The sequence below is a fragment of the Phascolarctos cinereus genome, unplaced genomic scaffold, assembly GCF_003287225.1.
Source record: "Phascolarctos cinereus isolate Bilbo 61053 unplaced genomic scaffold, phaCin_HiC Scaffold_726;HRSCAF=1367, whole genome shotgun sequence".
NCBI classification, from domain to species: domain Eukaryota; kingdom Metazoa; phylum Chordata; class Mammalia; order Diprotodontia; family Phascolarctidae; genus Phascolarctos; species Phascolarctos cinereus.
The window spans coordinates 378,734,270-378,752,036 of record NW_027556098.1 but is presented as its reverse complement, the minus strand read 5'-3'; the positions used below and the strand labels follow the sequence as shown (position 1 = coordinate 378,752,036).

Below are 17,767 nucleotides of genomic sequence, written 5' to 3'. Positions count from 1 at the left end.
AGGAGAGAGAAATCTGTGTCAGCAGCACTCAGAGTTATTTGGGGTGCTGTAGGACCCCCCACTTCTCCCTTGACCATGCCAACTGGACCCTGCCCTTCATATCCTGTCCTCACCTCTCACAGCGGCGCCCAGTGTACCCAGGGGCACAGGCATCACACGTGGCTTGGCCATCCGTGTCCAGGAAACAGGTGTCTGAGAACCTGTCAGCATTAGAGGGGAGTTGGCACAGGGCACCAAGTAGACTAGGAACTGGAGAATCAAGGGAGTAGGCATGGGAAATCAAAGGGTTGGGCGTGGGGAATCAAGGGTAGGCAGGCACTGGACCCTGAGGGTGATGGACATTGGCATGGTGCAGTCAGGGCTCTACCACGGTGGATCCAGGCTCAGAGAAGGTGCCAGCCGTACACTGTCTGAGGTCAGACGTACTCACCATCCCCGAGGACACTGACCTTCGAGAGGCATCGATGTAGGGGCAGGGGCACGGCCGGCAGGCGGTGGGACTGCCACGCGTGGCATCACCAAAGAACCCCGGTTTGCACTTGTTACACTGCGGTCCCTCTGTGTTATGTTGGCAGTTCTGGGATGGCGGTGGAGAGAGGGGCTCAGAACTCAGACCTCCCAGTGCTCCCAGAGAACAGTCATAGACTCCCCAGGCTGGAAAGGAGCTAGTCCAACCCCTCACCAGTGCACAAAGCCATCCTGAATCTGCTGGAACACTTCCAGGGGTGGGGGACTCATTGCCTACTAGTTCTACTGTGGGACAGCTCTGATTACCATAAAGTTCTTTCTCCTGAGTCAAAATCTCTTAGTCCCTGGGGGATAAACCTTTCCCATCATAAGCACAAGTCCTGGTTCTCCCTTCTGGGGCCACATGGAACGAGTTTTCTTCCTCTGTCCCATGACAGCCCTCAGGCCTTCCTAAAATGTGGTGCCCTAAACTGAACAAAAGCATCTAGAGGGGGCAGGACAGGGCCAGACCCTCACCTCCGCAGCCCCGGCCCCGTGGGACAGCAGAGTCTGTCCAATTCCACGGGCACCACTCACCAGACAGTGGCCATACACAGGATCGCAGGAGCTGGAGTGGCCATGGCAGTTACACCCAGAGCAGGTGCCCAGATAAGGCCCGGTGGGCACTCGGGTGAAGTGGGCATCACAGCTCTCGCAGGACAGGCCTGAGTAGCCGATGGGACACCTGGGGTGAAGGACAAAACAAAGAATCGTAGGGTTAGACATGAAAGGGTCTGTCTCCTCCAACCTCTTCAGTCCATCAAAGGATTAATAACTCAAGATGGCACGGCATGACAGCTGGAGGCTGAGCTTCAAGTCAGGGAGACCTGGGCTCAAATCTGACACAGCTGCATGACCTCAGGCAAATGACTTATCTATTAAGTCACAGACAGGGAGGGCTGAGATCCGAGTTGGCAGAGGGGAGTTCCCACACCAAGATTTCCCTAAGTAGAAGAAATCTCAGACCCTTCCCATGGCAGAGAAACGCCAATTCATATTTCTAGAATTCTTCTGTTGTTGTTGTTTTTGGAGGTAATGGTGTTACGTGACTTGCCCAGGGTCACACAGCTAGTAAGTGTCTGGGGCCAGATTTGAACACAGCTCCCCTAACTTCAGAGCCGGTGCCTTATCTACTGTGCCATCTAGCTGCCCCTCTGTAATTCTCTAATGCACAAAAAACACATTTCTTCTTCTTCTTCTTCTTCTTCTTCTTCTTCTTCTTCTTCTTCTTCTTCTTCTTCTTTCAGGCGATTGGGGTTAAGTGACTTGCCCAGGGTCACACAGCTAGTAAGTGTCAAGTGTTTGGTCTGAACAAAAAACACATTTCTCACAAAAGCCCAAGAAGCAGGTTCGTAGGATTTGCAGCCCCAAAAGCTTTAAAATCATCTGGTCCTAAGGTAATCAAAGCCCAGAGAGGTGAACTGGACTACCCAAGGTCACTCAAGGAACAAGTAGCAGAGTCATGAGTCATGTTTTGAACCCAGGCCTTCTTGATCTAAATCCAGGGCTTTTAGGAGCTGAGGAGGCTCCCTGCCCCAAGGGTGCTCTCAGCTTTTCCCTGACCCCCCAGCGTGGCCCCAGGGGGTCACCTGCACTCCTCGACGCTGTGGACGCGCCCATGCGGGGTGGGGCCGATGGCTGTGATGTCCATGGCGATGTCGCTCAGGCCCACGCTGGCCATCTTGTTGTTGTACACGGTCTGGATGAGCAGGCCCTCCAGGCTCTGCAGGGTCTGCAGCAGCTCAGCCCTTGACACTGGCTGGCCCGACTCATGGACCCAGTGCTCCTGCAAGCAGGGTGGGAGGCAGAGGACCGCTCAGCTCCCTGCACCTCCCTGGACTCTCCTCCCAGCCCCACCCTTCGCCTTCACTTCCACCCCCTCCTCCAGGGCCCTTCCCCACGTCCAAGGCGAGGCAGTCAGGCATCTCTCGTTTCCAACAAGCAGCCTACGGTACAAACAATGACCTTCTTATCCTGACATTCAAGGCCCAAGAAGGGGCCCACCTCCTCCAGGAAATCTCCCTGACAAAGGTTTTTCCTTCCTCAGTAAAAATTCTTTTCATGTTTGTTCTCCCCATTGGAACATAAGGGCGAGTCTAGCTTGGTATTTCCAGTGTGGAGTGAAGGGCCTCGCTCGTAATGGATACTCAAGGATTTGTTCACTCCCACCTGACATTTTTGTATTGGCCTTATTATCCTGAGGCCTAGAGAGGAGAGGACACCCAGCTCCTTAGTGGTATAGTCAGCATTAGAAACCAGAACTCTTAGGATGCTTTCTTGGACCCCAAAGCTTGCGCCCTCTCTGTCAGACTGACCATGAACCCCACAAGCCATCGCTCACCTCGGTGAACCGGATTTGACGCTGGTTCAGAACCCCCGGATGGGTGGGTGTGTGGCCCCTTGAGAAGAGGCGATGTCCACCCCCCACAAGCACCACGTCGGCCTTCTGCACAGGCTCCAAGAACCCCCGAGACACTTCATAGCGTATTTTGTAGCGGAGGAAGCCTCCGTAGGAGTCCACCTGCCCCGAAAAAGAAAGAGAGCTGGCCATGGGTCTCACCCCTCTCTCACGTGGCCCGGCCCCTGCCCACAGGTGTGCAGGACCATGAGTGAGAAGCCTGGCCCCCTCACCTTGTTCCCAAGGAACTGCTGGGGCAGTGCCCAGAAGGAATCGAGGATGAGGAAGCGGCGGGACAGGTCGACCAGCTGAAACTCCTGCTGCTCGGGGTCTACCTGGAGCTGGGTGGAGGACAGGGGCGGCATGCCAGGCTGGGCGGGCATTGTCACATTCACCCCTGGTAAGGAGAGGAGATGCAGTGAGGGCTTTGGGCCCCGACTGCTCCAGACCTTGGCCAGCCAAGCCAGTCTATATCATACCCCTACACAATCTCCAGGGGCTCCGTTTCCTCTCCAATCAAACAAAAATCTTCTTTTTGGCATTTCAAACCCCCCCCCAGTGTAGACCCTTCCTTCCTCTCCCATCTTCTTCCACTTGGGCTCCACATCCTGTAGGACCCGGCTATACCGGCCAGCTCTGGGCCTTTTCCCTGGCCGTCCCCCTTACCTGGAATGTTCTCTCTCCTCTCTCTGCCTTTTAGCTTCCCTCAAGGCTTGCCTCCAATCCCACTCTCTGCAGACGGCCTTTCCCGATGTCCCATTCCCCAGCCCCCTCACCTCCATCTATTGCCTTCCCTTCTGAGGTCAGCTTCCCTTCACCCTGTACATATCTTGGCTGTATGGAGCTGTTTAGGGGAAGCCCCTTAAGGGCAGAGCCCTTGCTTTGGCCTTTCTTTAAATTCTCAGCTCAGGGCCTGGTATATAGTAAACACTTAATAAATGCTCACTAACTGCTGCTGTCCCTCCAGCCCCTAGACCAGGATTCTAGCTGGGGCCTCAAATCTATACCTAAGGAGGCAATGCCCCAAGTCTGAACAACCCTTGAGCAGACACTCCTTCTCAGAGATGGTTCTTCCCCACCTCCATCATTGACAAATGGGAGGAAGTTTCCTCCCTCCTTCCTTTCTCCAGTGTTCATGTTTCTAAACAGTAATTCTGAGAGCAAATTAAGCTAACCATGTCTAGTCCTAGCAAAGACTTGGGAGAAACACAAGGATTCTGTCTTCAATTATGTAAACAGCTGCCATATGGAAGGAGGGTTCCATTTTTTCTGCTTGGTCATGGAGGACTGAATGAGGAGCTGGGCGGCAAAAGAATGCCCAGGAGGCAAGCTCTGATTCCTGGCAAAATTTTATTTTTATTTTTTAAGTTTTTTAATTGTTTTCTGATTCCTGATCACTCTAACAAGAAGTTGGTGCCTGGGTTCTGTGTCTCTGGTGTCTTCGAGGCAAGGCCAGACACCCATTTGGGAGAGGGACGCCTTCTCTGAGCAGGGATGGTGCTAGATAGCCTATGAGGTCCCTCCAATTCCACAAGGCTATGAGTCTAGCCAAGTGATCTCAGACCCACAAAGAAACACAATTTACTCAGTGGATTGTAGGATCCTGCATTTAGAGCTGGAAGTCTGGAGTCGTTTTCAGTCAGGTCCAACTCTCCATGACCCCATTTGGGATATTCTTGGCAGAGGTACTAGAGCGGTTTGCCATTTCCTTCTCCAGCTTACTTTACATATGAGGAAACTGAGGCAAACAGGATTAAATGACTTGCCCAGGGTCACACAGCTAATAAGTGTCTGAGGCTGGATTTGAACTCAGAAAGATGAGTCTTCTTGACTCCAGGCCCAGTGCTCTATAGACTGAGCCAGCTGGCTGCCCCAGAAAGGGTCCTTGGAAGCCATCAATCTGGAGATGAGGAAACTGAGGCACACGAAGCTGTTGAGGCCTGTCCCTAAGGTCACAGGTGGTGAGCTTTGGAGGAGCAGTTTGAACCCAGGTCTCCTGACCACTACATCTCACTGTCTCGCTGTATTACCTGGGTACCTGTCACCTGAAGCTGTGTGCCGTCCAGCCCTCAGGCTGCTCCATGAGAACAGCGACCTCACATAGTAAGCTCTACATTTCCCCTGCTCACCCCCAGCCCATGCTCTATCCCCAGCTATTCACCAGCCTCTGTATCCAGTAGGCACTTTATGTCTGTGGAACGAATGATGTATATTTCCATTTTCCCAATGTGGCATGTCCCTCCCTGAAGCCGGCAATGTTACCCACACCCTGCCCTTCTGGTTGTCATTCTGAGGTGGCCTCTGGCTTGGGTTCTAAGAGCACCAGCCTCCAAGCGACCCTGGGCCCACCATCTCCTACCTTTGAAGTCACTGGGTCTGTCGAATTGCAGCCGGATCACATCTCGGTAGCGGCTGCTGCTCTGGCACAGGCTGGTGATGCCAAAGCAAAAGCATGGCAGACACGTGGCGCTGTCCTCCTGGTAGAAATGCCCGTCAGGGCAGGGACCTGTGGGGCGGAGGGCACCAGCGTCAGTCCAGAAGCCTTGGTCAGGGGGGGTGGCCCTTCACTGGGACAGCCTCATCCCTAGGGAGGACATGGAGTACAGGGGAAGAAATGAATGGGCCCAGAGCAGCAAAAGGATTGGCCCAAAGTCACAAAGGTAGGATTTGAATTCAGTGCCTCCAATGCCAGGTTTCTTTTCTTTATGCCCTACTTTTACCAGGTGGGCAATAAAGAGCTGCCCCTTTCCCAGTTCCTGAGAGGAGGCAGAGGACTGGTTCAAAATCCCAGCTCTGACATTCACTGTCAAATGAGATAATATATAGATAGCACTTTACAAACCTTAAAAACATTAATGCAGACATTAGCTTCAGTTACTAGCTGGGTAGCCTAGGCCTCATAACAGGCCTTAAAGGAAGGGGGAAGGATTTTGAGCAATTAGCCAGGTGGAGAGGATGAGAGAGGGTGTTATCTGTAGGGGGCCTGAGCCCAGCATGAGCGAAGGTGCAGAGGTGGAAAGGAGCTCGGTGTGTACGTGGAATGGGAGGGAGACTGGCCTGGTAGGATGGTAGGGACAGGGGGCGGCTGCGGAAATGACACTGGGTCAGAGGGCTGGGGGTCACCTCTGACCTCCGAAGCTAGCTACCCATGTGACTCTGGATCACATCACCTTTCCAGACCTCAGTTTCATAAATGAGGGGTTGGACTAGAAGGCTTCTGGGGTCCTTCCGAGCTCTAAGCCTATGATCTCATGACCTCTCTGAGCCTCAGTGCCATCATCTGAAAAATGGGGACGATAACAAACAATACCCGTACCACCAACCTCTCAAAGCTGCTCCAAGGAAAAGGCTTAATAACCTTAAAAGTTTGATAGGAATGGAAGAGAGTTTCTGTTGTGGGTAACGTTAACAGAAGGAAGAAGAAACAAAAGTGGGTACCTACTGCACACCAGGCACTGGCTAAGTACTTGACAAGTATCACCTTATTTGAGCCTCACAACAGCCTTGTGAGGTAGGTACTGTTATCAACCCCATTTTACAGATGAGGGAACTGAGGCAGACAGAAGTTAGGTGACTTTCCCAGGGTCACACAGCTACTAAGTGTCTGAGGTGGGATTTGAAAGCAGGTCTTCCTAACTCCACTTAACCACTGTGTCATGAGCTGCTTCTAACAGGAATTCTTTGTAGGCACTACATGGGACACTGGAAATCTGTGAAGGCCTCTTTTTCTGGTCTGGGGAGGGACAGTCTGATGCGGCAATCGAAGTCCCCATGTCTGTGGCCTGTTAGGGTTTGCACAGCACCTTCCTCACAGAAACTCTGTTGGAGGGAGGTAATGCAAGTGTGGGTGTGGTTGTTCCCATTTTACATATGAGAAAACTGAGGCTCCCAGGGGGCGACTTGGCCAGAGTTGCACAGCTGGTGAGCATCGGACCAGACCCAAATCATGATCTCCTGCCTCCAAATGCAGTTTCCTTTCCACCATCCCCAGCCCCGGCTTTTCTTTCACAAGAGCCTTGAGGAGTCAGATTTTCTCCTATTTTTGTCAGTATCTTTTAAATTGCAGCAGGATGGGGGGGTGGCCTTCCCCATGCCCTCTGTCCATTTCCAGGCTGAGTAGTTCTTGGGGATGTACTCATTGGTCTCCAGCTGTCCTGGCTGGCTGCCACAGGTGAGCACAGAGTTCTCTCCTGCTCCTTCCACGTCGCTCTGGGACACGAGCTGTCAGAGGCCCTCCCTCCCACCACCAGAGCCTGTCTGGGCTCCCTGCCCACTTCATACCTCGCTGAGGGATGAGCTCCAGGACACCGTCTGGGATGCCAAACACCATGCCCCGCGAGTTCATGGCCTCACACGTGTAAGCTCCTTGGTCACCCTCCTTCACGTCCTGAATGGTCAGGGTACCCCGGCCACCCTCGCTGGTCACTTTCACCCTGAGCCATGGTACAGAGGAGCACAAAGTTCAGCCCAAAGCCTTCTGGGAGCAGGGGACCCCTCCCCCTCCAGAGTCCCTGCCCCTGGCAGGGAGCCTTGGCTAAACTCTCACTGTACCTGGGGTGTGAGGGGATATGACCCCAGTTGAGCCTCCAGTTAATGATGGGGGTGGGTACACCAATGGCCACACAGGTGAAGGTCACCGTCTGGCCTCGGGACACTTGAACTGACTCCTGGGGTGGGGTCACCACCTGGGGGGGCACTGCGGGCACAGAGGGAGAGGATGCTGGAGGTGAAGGGTGAGGGAGCTCTAAATGTGGGGGGGGAGAAGAGGAAGGGGCACAGGGGGCAAAGAAAGGGGGCCCAGGAAAATTTGCTGGACACGCAGAGAAACAAGGAGCCAGAAAAGGGGCAGCAGGCCAGGCAGGAGGGGAGCTGAGACCCGAAGCCATGAGTGAAAGCCCCCCAAGATCCACTCTCAGAGCCAGCTCCAGAAGCCAGGGCCCCTTCCCCCATGCCCTCCCTTCCCGCTGTGCTCACTGCAGCCGAACTCGTCTGAACGGTCTGGGCAGTCACTCTCATCATCACAGTGGAAGCTGGACGGGATGCAAGTGTTGGTGGAGACGCAGCGAAACTCGGTTGGTGCACAGAACTCCCCTGGGAGCTTGGAGGCTGTGAGGGCACAAAAGCACAGTGTGGGCACAGGGGAGGTGTAGCTCCAGGCAGAGGGCCCCTTGGGACTGGGGGAGGCCACCCCCAATGGTACAGACATAGAAAAAAGGTTTTCACATACATCCTATCACACTGTGTCTCATATTAACAAGGTCACACACATCATATCACACAATGTCTCACACATACGCACAAACACAAAGTCACACCCAGTCCATGTCACACAATCTCATACAAGAGGTCACACAGACACACCAGATTACTTAGGTCAAAAGAGTCTCTGACACCAAGTCTCTCTCTCTTTCTCCCTCCTCCTCCTCCTCTTCTTCCTCCTCCTCCTCTTCTTCTTTCCTCTCTCTCTCTCTCTCTCTCTCTCTCTCTCTCTCTCTCTCTCTCTCTCTCTCTCTCTCTCTCTCTCTCTCTCTTTTCTCTCTCTCTTTCTCTCTGCTCAGGCACAAGAATCAGAGAATTTTAGAGCTGGGAGGGCCCTTAGTATCTGTCTAGATTTTTTTTTTAGGCAATTGGGGTTACAGTGACTTGCTCAGGGTCACACAGCTAGTAAGTGTCAAGTGTTTGGTCTGAGGCTGGATTTGAACTCAGGTCCTCCTGACTTCAGGGCTGGTGCTCTATCCACTACAGCACCTAGCTGCCCCCCTTAGTATCTGTCTAGCCCAACTCTTTACCAAATTATTCCAGCCACATTCCTTTGCTAACTTCCTTAAGCAGAGACCTAGCCACGTCCTTCCCCCAATCAGAAATCGTCCATTAAAGCTCAAACCCTGTTCCTGGCAATGGAGACCCTTCCTTATCTGATGCTACCAAATCCACTCAGCCTCCTCTCACCTGACTTTCTTGCACTTTCCTGAAGTCTCCTGCAGCACTTTGTTCAGCAGAACTCCAGTGTGTTTATCACGTAATGGTATCAGTTGGTCAATCAACACGCATTGATTAAGCACCTACTGTGTGCTAAGCTCTGGGGATACAAAGGAAGGCAAAAGATAGTAGCTGCCCTCAAGGAGCTCCCATGGGGGAGACGACATGTGAACAATTACGTACATATGACATGCATACAGGATACCTGCGAGGTGAGCTGCCTGGGCATACATTTTATCCCCCTGATAGCACAGTTCACGGCAAAAAGTAGGTGCTTAATCAATGCTTGTTGATTGACTGATCAGTAAATTTTATGAAGACAGGAATCCCTGTGTTCCCTAAACTTTGCATTGACAAATAAATGCAATAAGTCCACTTTGTTTCTCTCCTAGTGCCTTTGATAACATCTCGTGGTGCCTCAAACCATGTCAGTTACACACAATCACAATCTCAGACACACAACATGACAATGTCAGCCACACACAACCACACTGCTTCAGATACACAACATGACAATGTCATAGTCACACACAATCATAGTCTCAGACACACAGCATGACAATATCAGTCAGTACAACCACAGTCAGATACACAACATGGCAATATCAGTTAGTCATACACAACCACACAGTCTCAGACACACAACATGACAATGTCACTGTCACACACAATCACAGATACACAACACAACATCACAGTCACACACAATCTCAAACGCACATGATAATATCGGTCACACACAACCCTACAGCCTCAGATACACAGCATGACAATGTCATAGTCAGACACAACCACCCAATCTCAATCACACAAACATGGCAACGTCCCACAGTCTCTTGCTCTCATACACACACTTTGCCCCATAAAAACCGTCATTGGGGCAGGGGTCCTCCTACAGAGGCAGCTCCTTTAGGTAAGGGGGGGAGCAGGAAAAAAGATGATGATACACCCTGGCTTCCTGACACCGTCGCCTCCTCCTTGCTACACTAAGCCTCTGCCCCAAATGGCCGTTGTTGCCTGTGGCCAGACAAGGGATTCCAAGGGAAGAGCTCTGGAGCCAAAGCACTTCATTCTCTCTCTACCTCCCAAGGCAAGTGTGAGCTTGGTGGGAGCAGGTTTGGCAAGAGAGGGCAGCTCTGCTGAGGCTGGAGGGGGCTGGTATCAGCCTCAAGGCAGGGGGAGGAAGACAAGGTAGCAAAAGCAGGATGCCAAAGTTGGATGGCTTTCCCCTCCTTGGGAGTGCCTTTCAAGGCAGCCACACTACTGGGTTTAGGCCATTCGGTTGGGGAGGCAGTGTGGAACGCTGGATGGGGAGCACTGCTCTGCTCCAGACTCCCTGCATGACCTTGGGAAGCTCAAGACTTCCTCTCTCTAGGCTGCAGCTTCCTCATCTGCAACATGAGAGCATTGGGCTAGATGGTCTCTAAGGCTCTCCCAGTTCTATGACCCTGGGTTCTAGGCCTGTTCTAGAAGTTCTATCAGGTTATGTTCTAGAGTCCTTTCTGGTTTCAAAATTCTATGTTCTAAATATTCTCCAAAGGGGCAGCCAGGTGGTGCAGCGGAGAGAAAGCACTGGCCCTGGAGTCAGGAGTTCAAATCTGGCCTCAGACACATAACACTCACTAGCTGTGTGACTCTGGGCAAGTCACTTAACCCCAATTACCTCACAAAAAAAAAAATTTAAAGAATCTAAATATTCTCCAAGCTTTAACTTCCAATATTTTAAGCTACTTCCTAGCCCCGGGATTCTTTGTCCTAAGGCCCCTCCCAGTTGTAATGTTCTTTGTTCTAAAGTCCCTTCCATCTCTGATATTCTGAGTTCTAAGATCCCTCCCAGCTCTGACATCCTGTGTTCTAAGGCCCCTCCCAGCTCTGCCATTCTCTGTTCTAAGATCTCTCCCAGCTCTGACATTCTCTGTTCTAAGATCCCTCCCAGCTCTGACATCCTGAGTTCTAAGGCCCCTTTTGATTCTATGACTATTCTCTGTTCTCAGGTGGCTCACAGCTCTTCTATGTCCTATGCAATCCTAGCAAGTAGAAAAGATTTGGGCGTTGTAAATGATGCTGGATTAGCTTGCACTCTGATCTAGTGAGGCTAAGAGGGAGCTGTCCTATGGAATACCCAAAGCTTTCCTCCTACCCCAATTTAAGGAATGGTTTGTAGACTCTTCCTGGCCTGAGCTGGTGGAGGGGAAGGGAATGATTGGGCTGTTGAGAACTCACGGCAGTTTTCTTCATCACTCCGGTCCTCACAGTCAAAGTCCCCATCACATCGCCAGAGTTTGAGGGCACAGCGTCTGTCCCTGCATTGGAACTCATTGGGCTCACAGGGCAAGGAGGGATCTGGAAGGACAAAAACCCAGGGCTTCTGCCAGTGATCTCCCCGCTCCCCAAAGGCCTTCTACTTGACCTGAGAGGAGGAGAAGAAAGAGGCCTGGGGCCACCTGCCTCTCAGTTCCTGCGCCATCTCACTCACCACAGTTCTCCTCATCACTGCCATCCATACAGTCTTCTTGCCCATCACAGAAATAATTTTTAGGGATGCACTGCCCGCTGGCACATGAGGCTTCGTGGTGTCCACAGAGCTGGGGTAGGCCAGCTGGGCCAGGTGGGCCAGCTGGGAGGTAGGCCAGGGCAGGTGCTGTCCATGGTACCTGCGGCATGGTTGGGGCTGGGGTTCTTGGAGGTGGTACTGTGGATTCTGGTAGAGTGGACTCCTCTGTAAGCAGATAATGGAGGGAAGAAATATCAGTGAATTGTCTAGAGAAAGGGGTCCCTCCTCCTGGTGCCCACTTTCCAGTCCCTTGTCATGGTCTTCTACCTCACCTGTCTAGCCAACCCTTCCTGGTTCTTTCTGCCCTGTTCTTCATTCCCAACAGCCTACCCCTTACCAGAGGACTCCTCTGGACCATTTCTTATGCCCACTACCTGGACTGCTCCACACCTGAATACTCCTCAGTTGCACTCCCATGTCCACTTGACTCTGCTCTGTGCCTACCCTCCCCACCACCACCTTGACTCTCACTGACCCTCACCACAATCGAGCTCATCAGACATGTCCCTGCAGTCTGGCCGCCGATCACAGCGATACTCAAGGGCTATACACTCATTGTGGGTCCGGCAGGCAAATTCTTTGTCCGTGCAGAGCCGGGAGGGGGGTGTCACTATAGGAAGACAGGAATAGTTGGGGAAGGAGGGAGGGACAGTCAGTGACAAGCAGTTAAGGAAACTGGGGAGCAGAGAGGTCTCCGAGCTTGAGGCAATGCTGGGCCATGGTTAAGTGGAGGACTTGCGGAAAGGTCCCATGGGGGCAGACCAAGGCTTCCTAGCTTATTGGGCATCAGGGTATCCCAGCTGTCAAGCCCTGGTTGGGCTGTTCATATTCTTTTCACATTCACAGCAATCTATGCTTCTGTCTTATTACCCTCTTTGATGTCAAGGTAGGATCTGTCACTGGTGACTACCTCCTGGGCAATCCTCTCCTCCTTGGGTTTTCATATCATTACATTGTGATTCTCCTCCTACCTGTCTAACCCATCCTTCTCAGTCTCATTGCAAAAGAACTATCCATGCACAGTCCCCCTATACATGGGGAAGCCCCCAGGGCTCTGTGTTAGGCCCTGTTCTCTTTTTTCTCTACACTATCTCAGTGTTCTCGTCTGCTGGATGGATTCACCTAGCGTCTCTCTACAAATGACTCCCAGATCTATGTACCCAGCCCTCATCTCCCTCTTGAGCCTGTGTTACCAGCTGTCTCCTGGATGACATGTAGGCATTTCAAATTCAACGTGTTCAGAAGAGAGCTCATTAGCTTCCCCCTTCAACCTAGCTCTCCTGCTAGCTTTCTTACTTCTGTCAAGGGCACCTTGGTCCTTCCAGTTGGCCAGGTTCCCAACCTAGGAGTCATCTTTGACTCTTCACCCCCATAGATAAATAAATGGCTAACTCTTGTCAGTCCTTCCTCCTCAGCATCTCTCCCGTGTGTCCCCTCTCCTCTTCCTGCACAACGACCCATCTGGTGTAGCCCCTCTAATGGCAGCAGTCTGCTGGTGGGTGAGCCTGCCTCAGGTCTTTCCTCTCTCCCTCCACATAGCTGCCAGAGAGAGTCCTAAAGCCTGGCTCTGCTCAATATACTCCTTCCTATTGCCCCGAAGACCAAGCAAACATCTCTCCCTCGAGATTGAAAGCCCTGCACAGTCTGGCTCCAGCTTCTCTTTCCCAGGTGAATACACACTATTCCTTTCAATTCCAGCCATTATGCCGTTCCCCATGTAAGATTCCATCTTGTGCGCTTGCATAGACTTGTTTCCCATGCCTACACCTGCCTCCCTCCTCATCTGGCTCTTGAACCTTCCCATCCCCTTTAAGGCTCAGCTTCAGTGTCTCCCTCAAGGTCTTTCCTCATTCCTCCCAATTGTTATTGCCCTCACGCCAAAATTAGGTATTTACTTGGTATGTATGAGGCATGGTGGATGAGGAGGAGGCCTTGGGGTCAGGAAGACCTGGGTTCCAGTCTCACCTCTGACTCATCCTGGCTGGGACCCAGGGCAAGGCACTCAACCTCTCAATGCCCTCCATCAACCCTCTAGATTCTAAGAGAAGATTCCCAGGCGCTTTGGGCAGGGAATTTCTCACAGGTCTAGTAAAAAAACCACAATTCTTCTGTCTCCTTAGAGAAACATGTGGTGTCCTCCTAGTAAAGCATGAACCTGCTGAAGACAGGGGTGATCCCAATGTTCTGCTTGCATCCCAGACATCTAGCACATAGTAGGTGCTTCAGGAATGCAAGGTTGCCTTTGAGGGGGGGAGCTCTGGCTGGTTCATCCCATGAACCAACAGAGAGGGTTGAGCCCACTGAAACAACAACAGTATAAATAAAGCTGCCATGTTTCTAGTGCTTTGAGGGAGGGAGAAGAAATACTACCTTGATGTGGCACATGGGAATAATGAGGCATAAAGGAGCTATCTGATGAGTGAATGAATGAATGAATGTGGAGGAACAGCGCTGGGCTTGCCCTTGGCCATCTGAGGGTCGGCCTGGTAAGCAGCGTAGGGCATCATGGCCGTTATGGCATTTTGGTCCCACGGCCCCTGCTCTGTGATGGCAGGATTAGGCTGGAAGGAATTCTACACAGGACAGGGTATTTGAATATGGAATGTCAGAGGTGAATAGACTCTTGGAGCACAGAATATTAGAGCTGAAGAGGACCTTGAGAACCTGAGGCCCAGAGAGGGGAAGTTCCTGGCCCAAGGTCACACAACTAGCAGAAGGACAAGATCTGAACCCAGGTCCTTTGACCCTAAATCCAGTACTTTTTCTGCCATACTCTGCTGTCAATTTCTGTTTCTTCCTCACCCTTTTTCTTCCAACCCAAGGCAGTCAGCCATTGGCCGTGAAGTATGCTAAGAAAACCCTTCTCTCGGCTTAAAAAGATCTCTCCTCTACCTGCTAGTACCTGAAATAACATTTAGTAATTGATTCCTTTGGGGTGAGCCTTGGTTTTTTAGTGCAAATATACCTGAGGGGGAGAGACACATTCCATCTCTCATACCCAAGTATGAGGTTTGGGGGCGTGAGGGGGCTGTATGAGGAGATGCATTTGGACAGGAGGTACACAGAAAGTGAAAGTGGAGGGCACAGAAAAGGGGTAAACCCTGGATGAAGGCATTTTTCATCCTGGCTCTAGAGATGGCTGGGGAAAGGGATTCCAGAGGTCAGCAGTCCCTGTGGCACATTTGGGGCCATGAGTCTGACTGATACGGTCAGGGGGCATAGCACAAGTTCTAGGCTTGGTCAGTACCTGGACAGGTATTGGCACGGGCATAACAGAGCCTGAGGTACACATGAGGATGAAGGAAAGCTGAGGGCTGAGGTGTGGGAGAAGGGAACCCAGTGATGGATCCCCTCCCCACTTCCTAACCCCATCAAGATAATTAGAAAGAGCAATGATTGCTATCCATGAACAGTATTCTGGGTTGTCAAGAAAAAAGATGGTGCTGCCATATGTGATGAGGGGTGGTTGGCCCAAGTAAAGTGGGTGCCATGTTGGTCCTAAAGAGGTATTGGGTATGGTGATGCCATTTTGGTGAGAAAGCAGAGAGGAAGTGTGAGTGAGTATGGTGGCCAGGAGCCCATGGCACCACAGGACCCTTCCCTTGGGTAGCTCTCCTGAGGTGCCCAGAATAAGTATAAGTAAGTATACCCATCTAGGGTTTGCAACCTAGTCCCTGGCACCCGTCTCCCCTCTGGCTTACACCAGCAAGGAGGGACCAATGGTGAGAGCGGTAAGATCAGAGTGGGTCTAGAACAGCTTCTCAGGATGAATGACCCAGCTGGGCTCAACTAAAAGGGGATGTTTCCAAATGAAATGCCCTGTGGAGGCACTGAACCTCCCAACAGCCGCCCCTACAGCACCCAGGGCACATAAGGCAAACACACACAGCACGTGCCCCACCCTGCTACCACTCCCCTGGTAATGCCCATGCCAGGCCCATGCTCCACACAGCACACGAGGCCCCCCACAGACACAAAAACATGGCATACAAGCCCCCTCCCCACCCCCTGCAACAAGGGCTAGGGCCCCCTGGGCAGAGCAGAACAGAGGGAGATGAAGAGGGAGGGTGGCATGCACTTCTGACTCCCAGCTGGGTGGAAGGGCCAAGGAAGTGTGGTTCCCTGGGACCCTGCTCTCTGCCCATGGGAGCTGCTGCTGCCACTCTCACCTGGTGAAGCCATGGCAACGGGAGGGGGCGGGGTTTCTGCTGCAATGGAAGAGTTGGTCAGTAACTGGCCCTCCTGGGGGACTGGGAGTCCCTACCCCTGGGGCCTGTTGGCCTCTGGGCCTCCAGCATGTGTGGCGGAGCGCTGGGAGCCCATGGCAGGCCACAGGGATCCTTTCTGGGATGCCCAGAACGCATGGACCCAGTTAGAGTTTGTAACCTAGCCCCCTGGTACCCACTTCCCCTCTGGAATACAACAGCAAGTAGATGGGAGTGGGAACATCAGAGGGCCGGGGTTGCCCTCCCCCAGCTCTTCTCTCTCCCACACCTCTGGGATGTAAACCTGCTTACCTGTTCCCAGGCGCCTGAACTGGAAGCCAGCCGTGGAGGTGATGTAGGAAGCAATGGAGCCACTCGCAACAACCGAGTAAAGCACTTCTTGGATCTGGCTGGCGTCGGTATTCCCCTCCGAGCCCACATCGAGCTCCACAAACACCCAGCCGTCCACCTCCCTGAGGGTGGGGTGGGGAGAAGGTGAGGAGGAGGTTCTCTGTCTCCCCAGCTGGGAGGGCTTCTGTCTAGCACCCTCTGTGCCCAAGCTCCACTGAAGTGTGGCCAGCACTTACCCATCAGAAGTGAGAAGCACTAAGAGGCTGCCCCAGAAAAGAATGGGATCTCACATACATACAGTGGGGCCTGAAATTCCACCCTGGGAGCTCAAGCCTGGCCTTTTAAACATGAAAACATGGGGCCGCTAAGTGGTGCCTACAGTAGATAGAGCACTGGCCTGGGAGTCAGGAGGACCTGAGCTCAAATATGGCCTCAGGCACTAGCTGTGTGACCCTGAGCAAGTCACTTAACCCCAATTGCCTCTAAAAAAAAAATCAGTGATCCCTTCATTGTCCAGAGGAAAACCCACACTAAGGTTTGAGCACTTGAGTAGGTTCCTTGTGGGTTTTTCCTCCTCTCATGTTTTCATTTTCATTATTATTTTTTTGGAGGCAATTGGGGTTAAGTGACTTGCTCAGGGTCACACAGCTAGCGTCTGAGGCCAGACTTGAACTCAGGTTCTTCTGACTCCAGGGCTGGTGCTCTATCCACTGCGCCACCTAGCTGCCCCAGGATCACAGGTTTAGAGCTAAAAAGGATCAGAGAACGAGAGCTAGAAGGATCATGGAGGCTACCCAAGCCAAACCTTTCATTTTAAAAGGGGAGGAAACAGACACTGGGAGAGGTCCAGTGATTTATTTGACCAGAGTCACCCACAGCTTGCAAAGAATCTGGGGCGGGTCTTCCTGATTCCAAGTCCAGCAAGATCTGAACTCCTAGGGGTCATCTAGTCCAACCCCCTCATTTTACAGATTTGGAAACAGAGGCTCAATGTCCCACATGTGGCAGAGCCAGAATTTGAACCCAGGTCCTGTGACTCCAGATCTCATGTTCTTTCCCCTCTAACGGTGTAGGTGCAATGTGAGTCCCCATTTCCCAGGATTATAGGATTTAGGTCCTAAAGGGTGGAAAGGACCAGCCTAATCACATCATTTTGCAGATGAATAACCTGGAAGCTCAAGATAATATGGGGGACAAAAAAGGATCTCCTTCCCCTCTTCTCATCTTCTAAAGCAAATTAATCCCATCACCCTTCTTGATGGGGCTCCCAGTATGCAAACTGGGACTGTTGTTTGCTTGTCTTGGGGCTCTCTTCTATCCACCCATGCTCTGGGTTTCCCGCCACCATCTTCTCTAGGTTCTGGCCCTGCCACTAACTCACTGTATCACCCTGGGCAAGTCCTTTAACATCTATGGGTTCAGTTTCTTCATATGTAAAGAGATTAAGCCAGATTATTTCTAAGGCTCTTTGTAACACTGACATTTCATGCTCTGAGGTCTCTTCCAACTATAAACCTTATTACTTCTTCTGATCTTTTGTCATCAATCAACCAAATTCTAACATTCTATGTTTTAAGGCCCTTGCAGCTCTGACATCCTGTGTTCTAAGGGCCCTCCCAGCTCTGACATCTTGGGTTCTAAGGGCCCTCCCAGCTCTGACATTCTCTGTTCTAAGGTCCCTCCCAGCTCTGACATCCTGTGTTCTAAGGGCCTTCAGCTCTGACATCCTGTGTCCTAAGGGCCCTCCCAGCTCTGACATCCTGTGTCCTGAGG

The 17,767-nt window shown here is 52.0% G+C and overlaps 1 protein-coding gene across 1 annotated transcript in view; it reads right to left on the bottom strand.

Annotated features, from left to right (window-relative positions):
- Window positions 1-17,767, bottom strand: part of HSPG2 (heparan sulfate proteoglycan 2) — a 167,935-nt gene that overhangs the window by 75,849 nt on the left and 74,319 nt on the right. Inside the window, 14 exon segments of the mRNA XM_020983019.2 lie at window positions 114-200; window positions 450-577; window positions 1,045-1,192; window positions 2,097-2,293; window positions 2,849-3,028; window positions 3,139-3,302; window positions 5,265-5,411; window positions 7,187-7,338; window positions 7,457-7,601; window positions 7,880-8,011; window positions 11,108-11,227; window positions 11,361-11,603; window positions 11,914-12,048; window positions 15,956-16,116. Of these exon segments, the coding sequence (XP_020838678.1) occupies window positions 114-200; window positions 450-577; window positions 1,045-1,192; window positions 2,097-2,293; window positions 2,849-3,028; window positions 3,139-3,302; window positions 5,265-5,411; window positions 7,187-7,338; window positions 7,457-7,601; window positions 7,880-8,011; window positions 11,108-11,227; window positions 11,361-11,603; window positions 11,914-12,048; window positions 15,956-16,116 (2,139 nt within the window).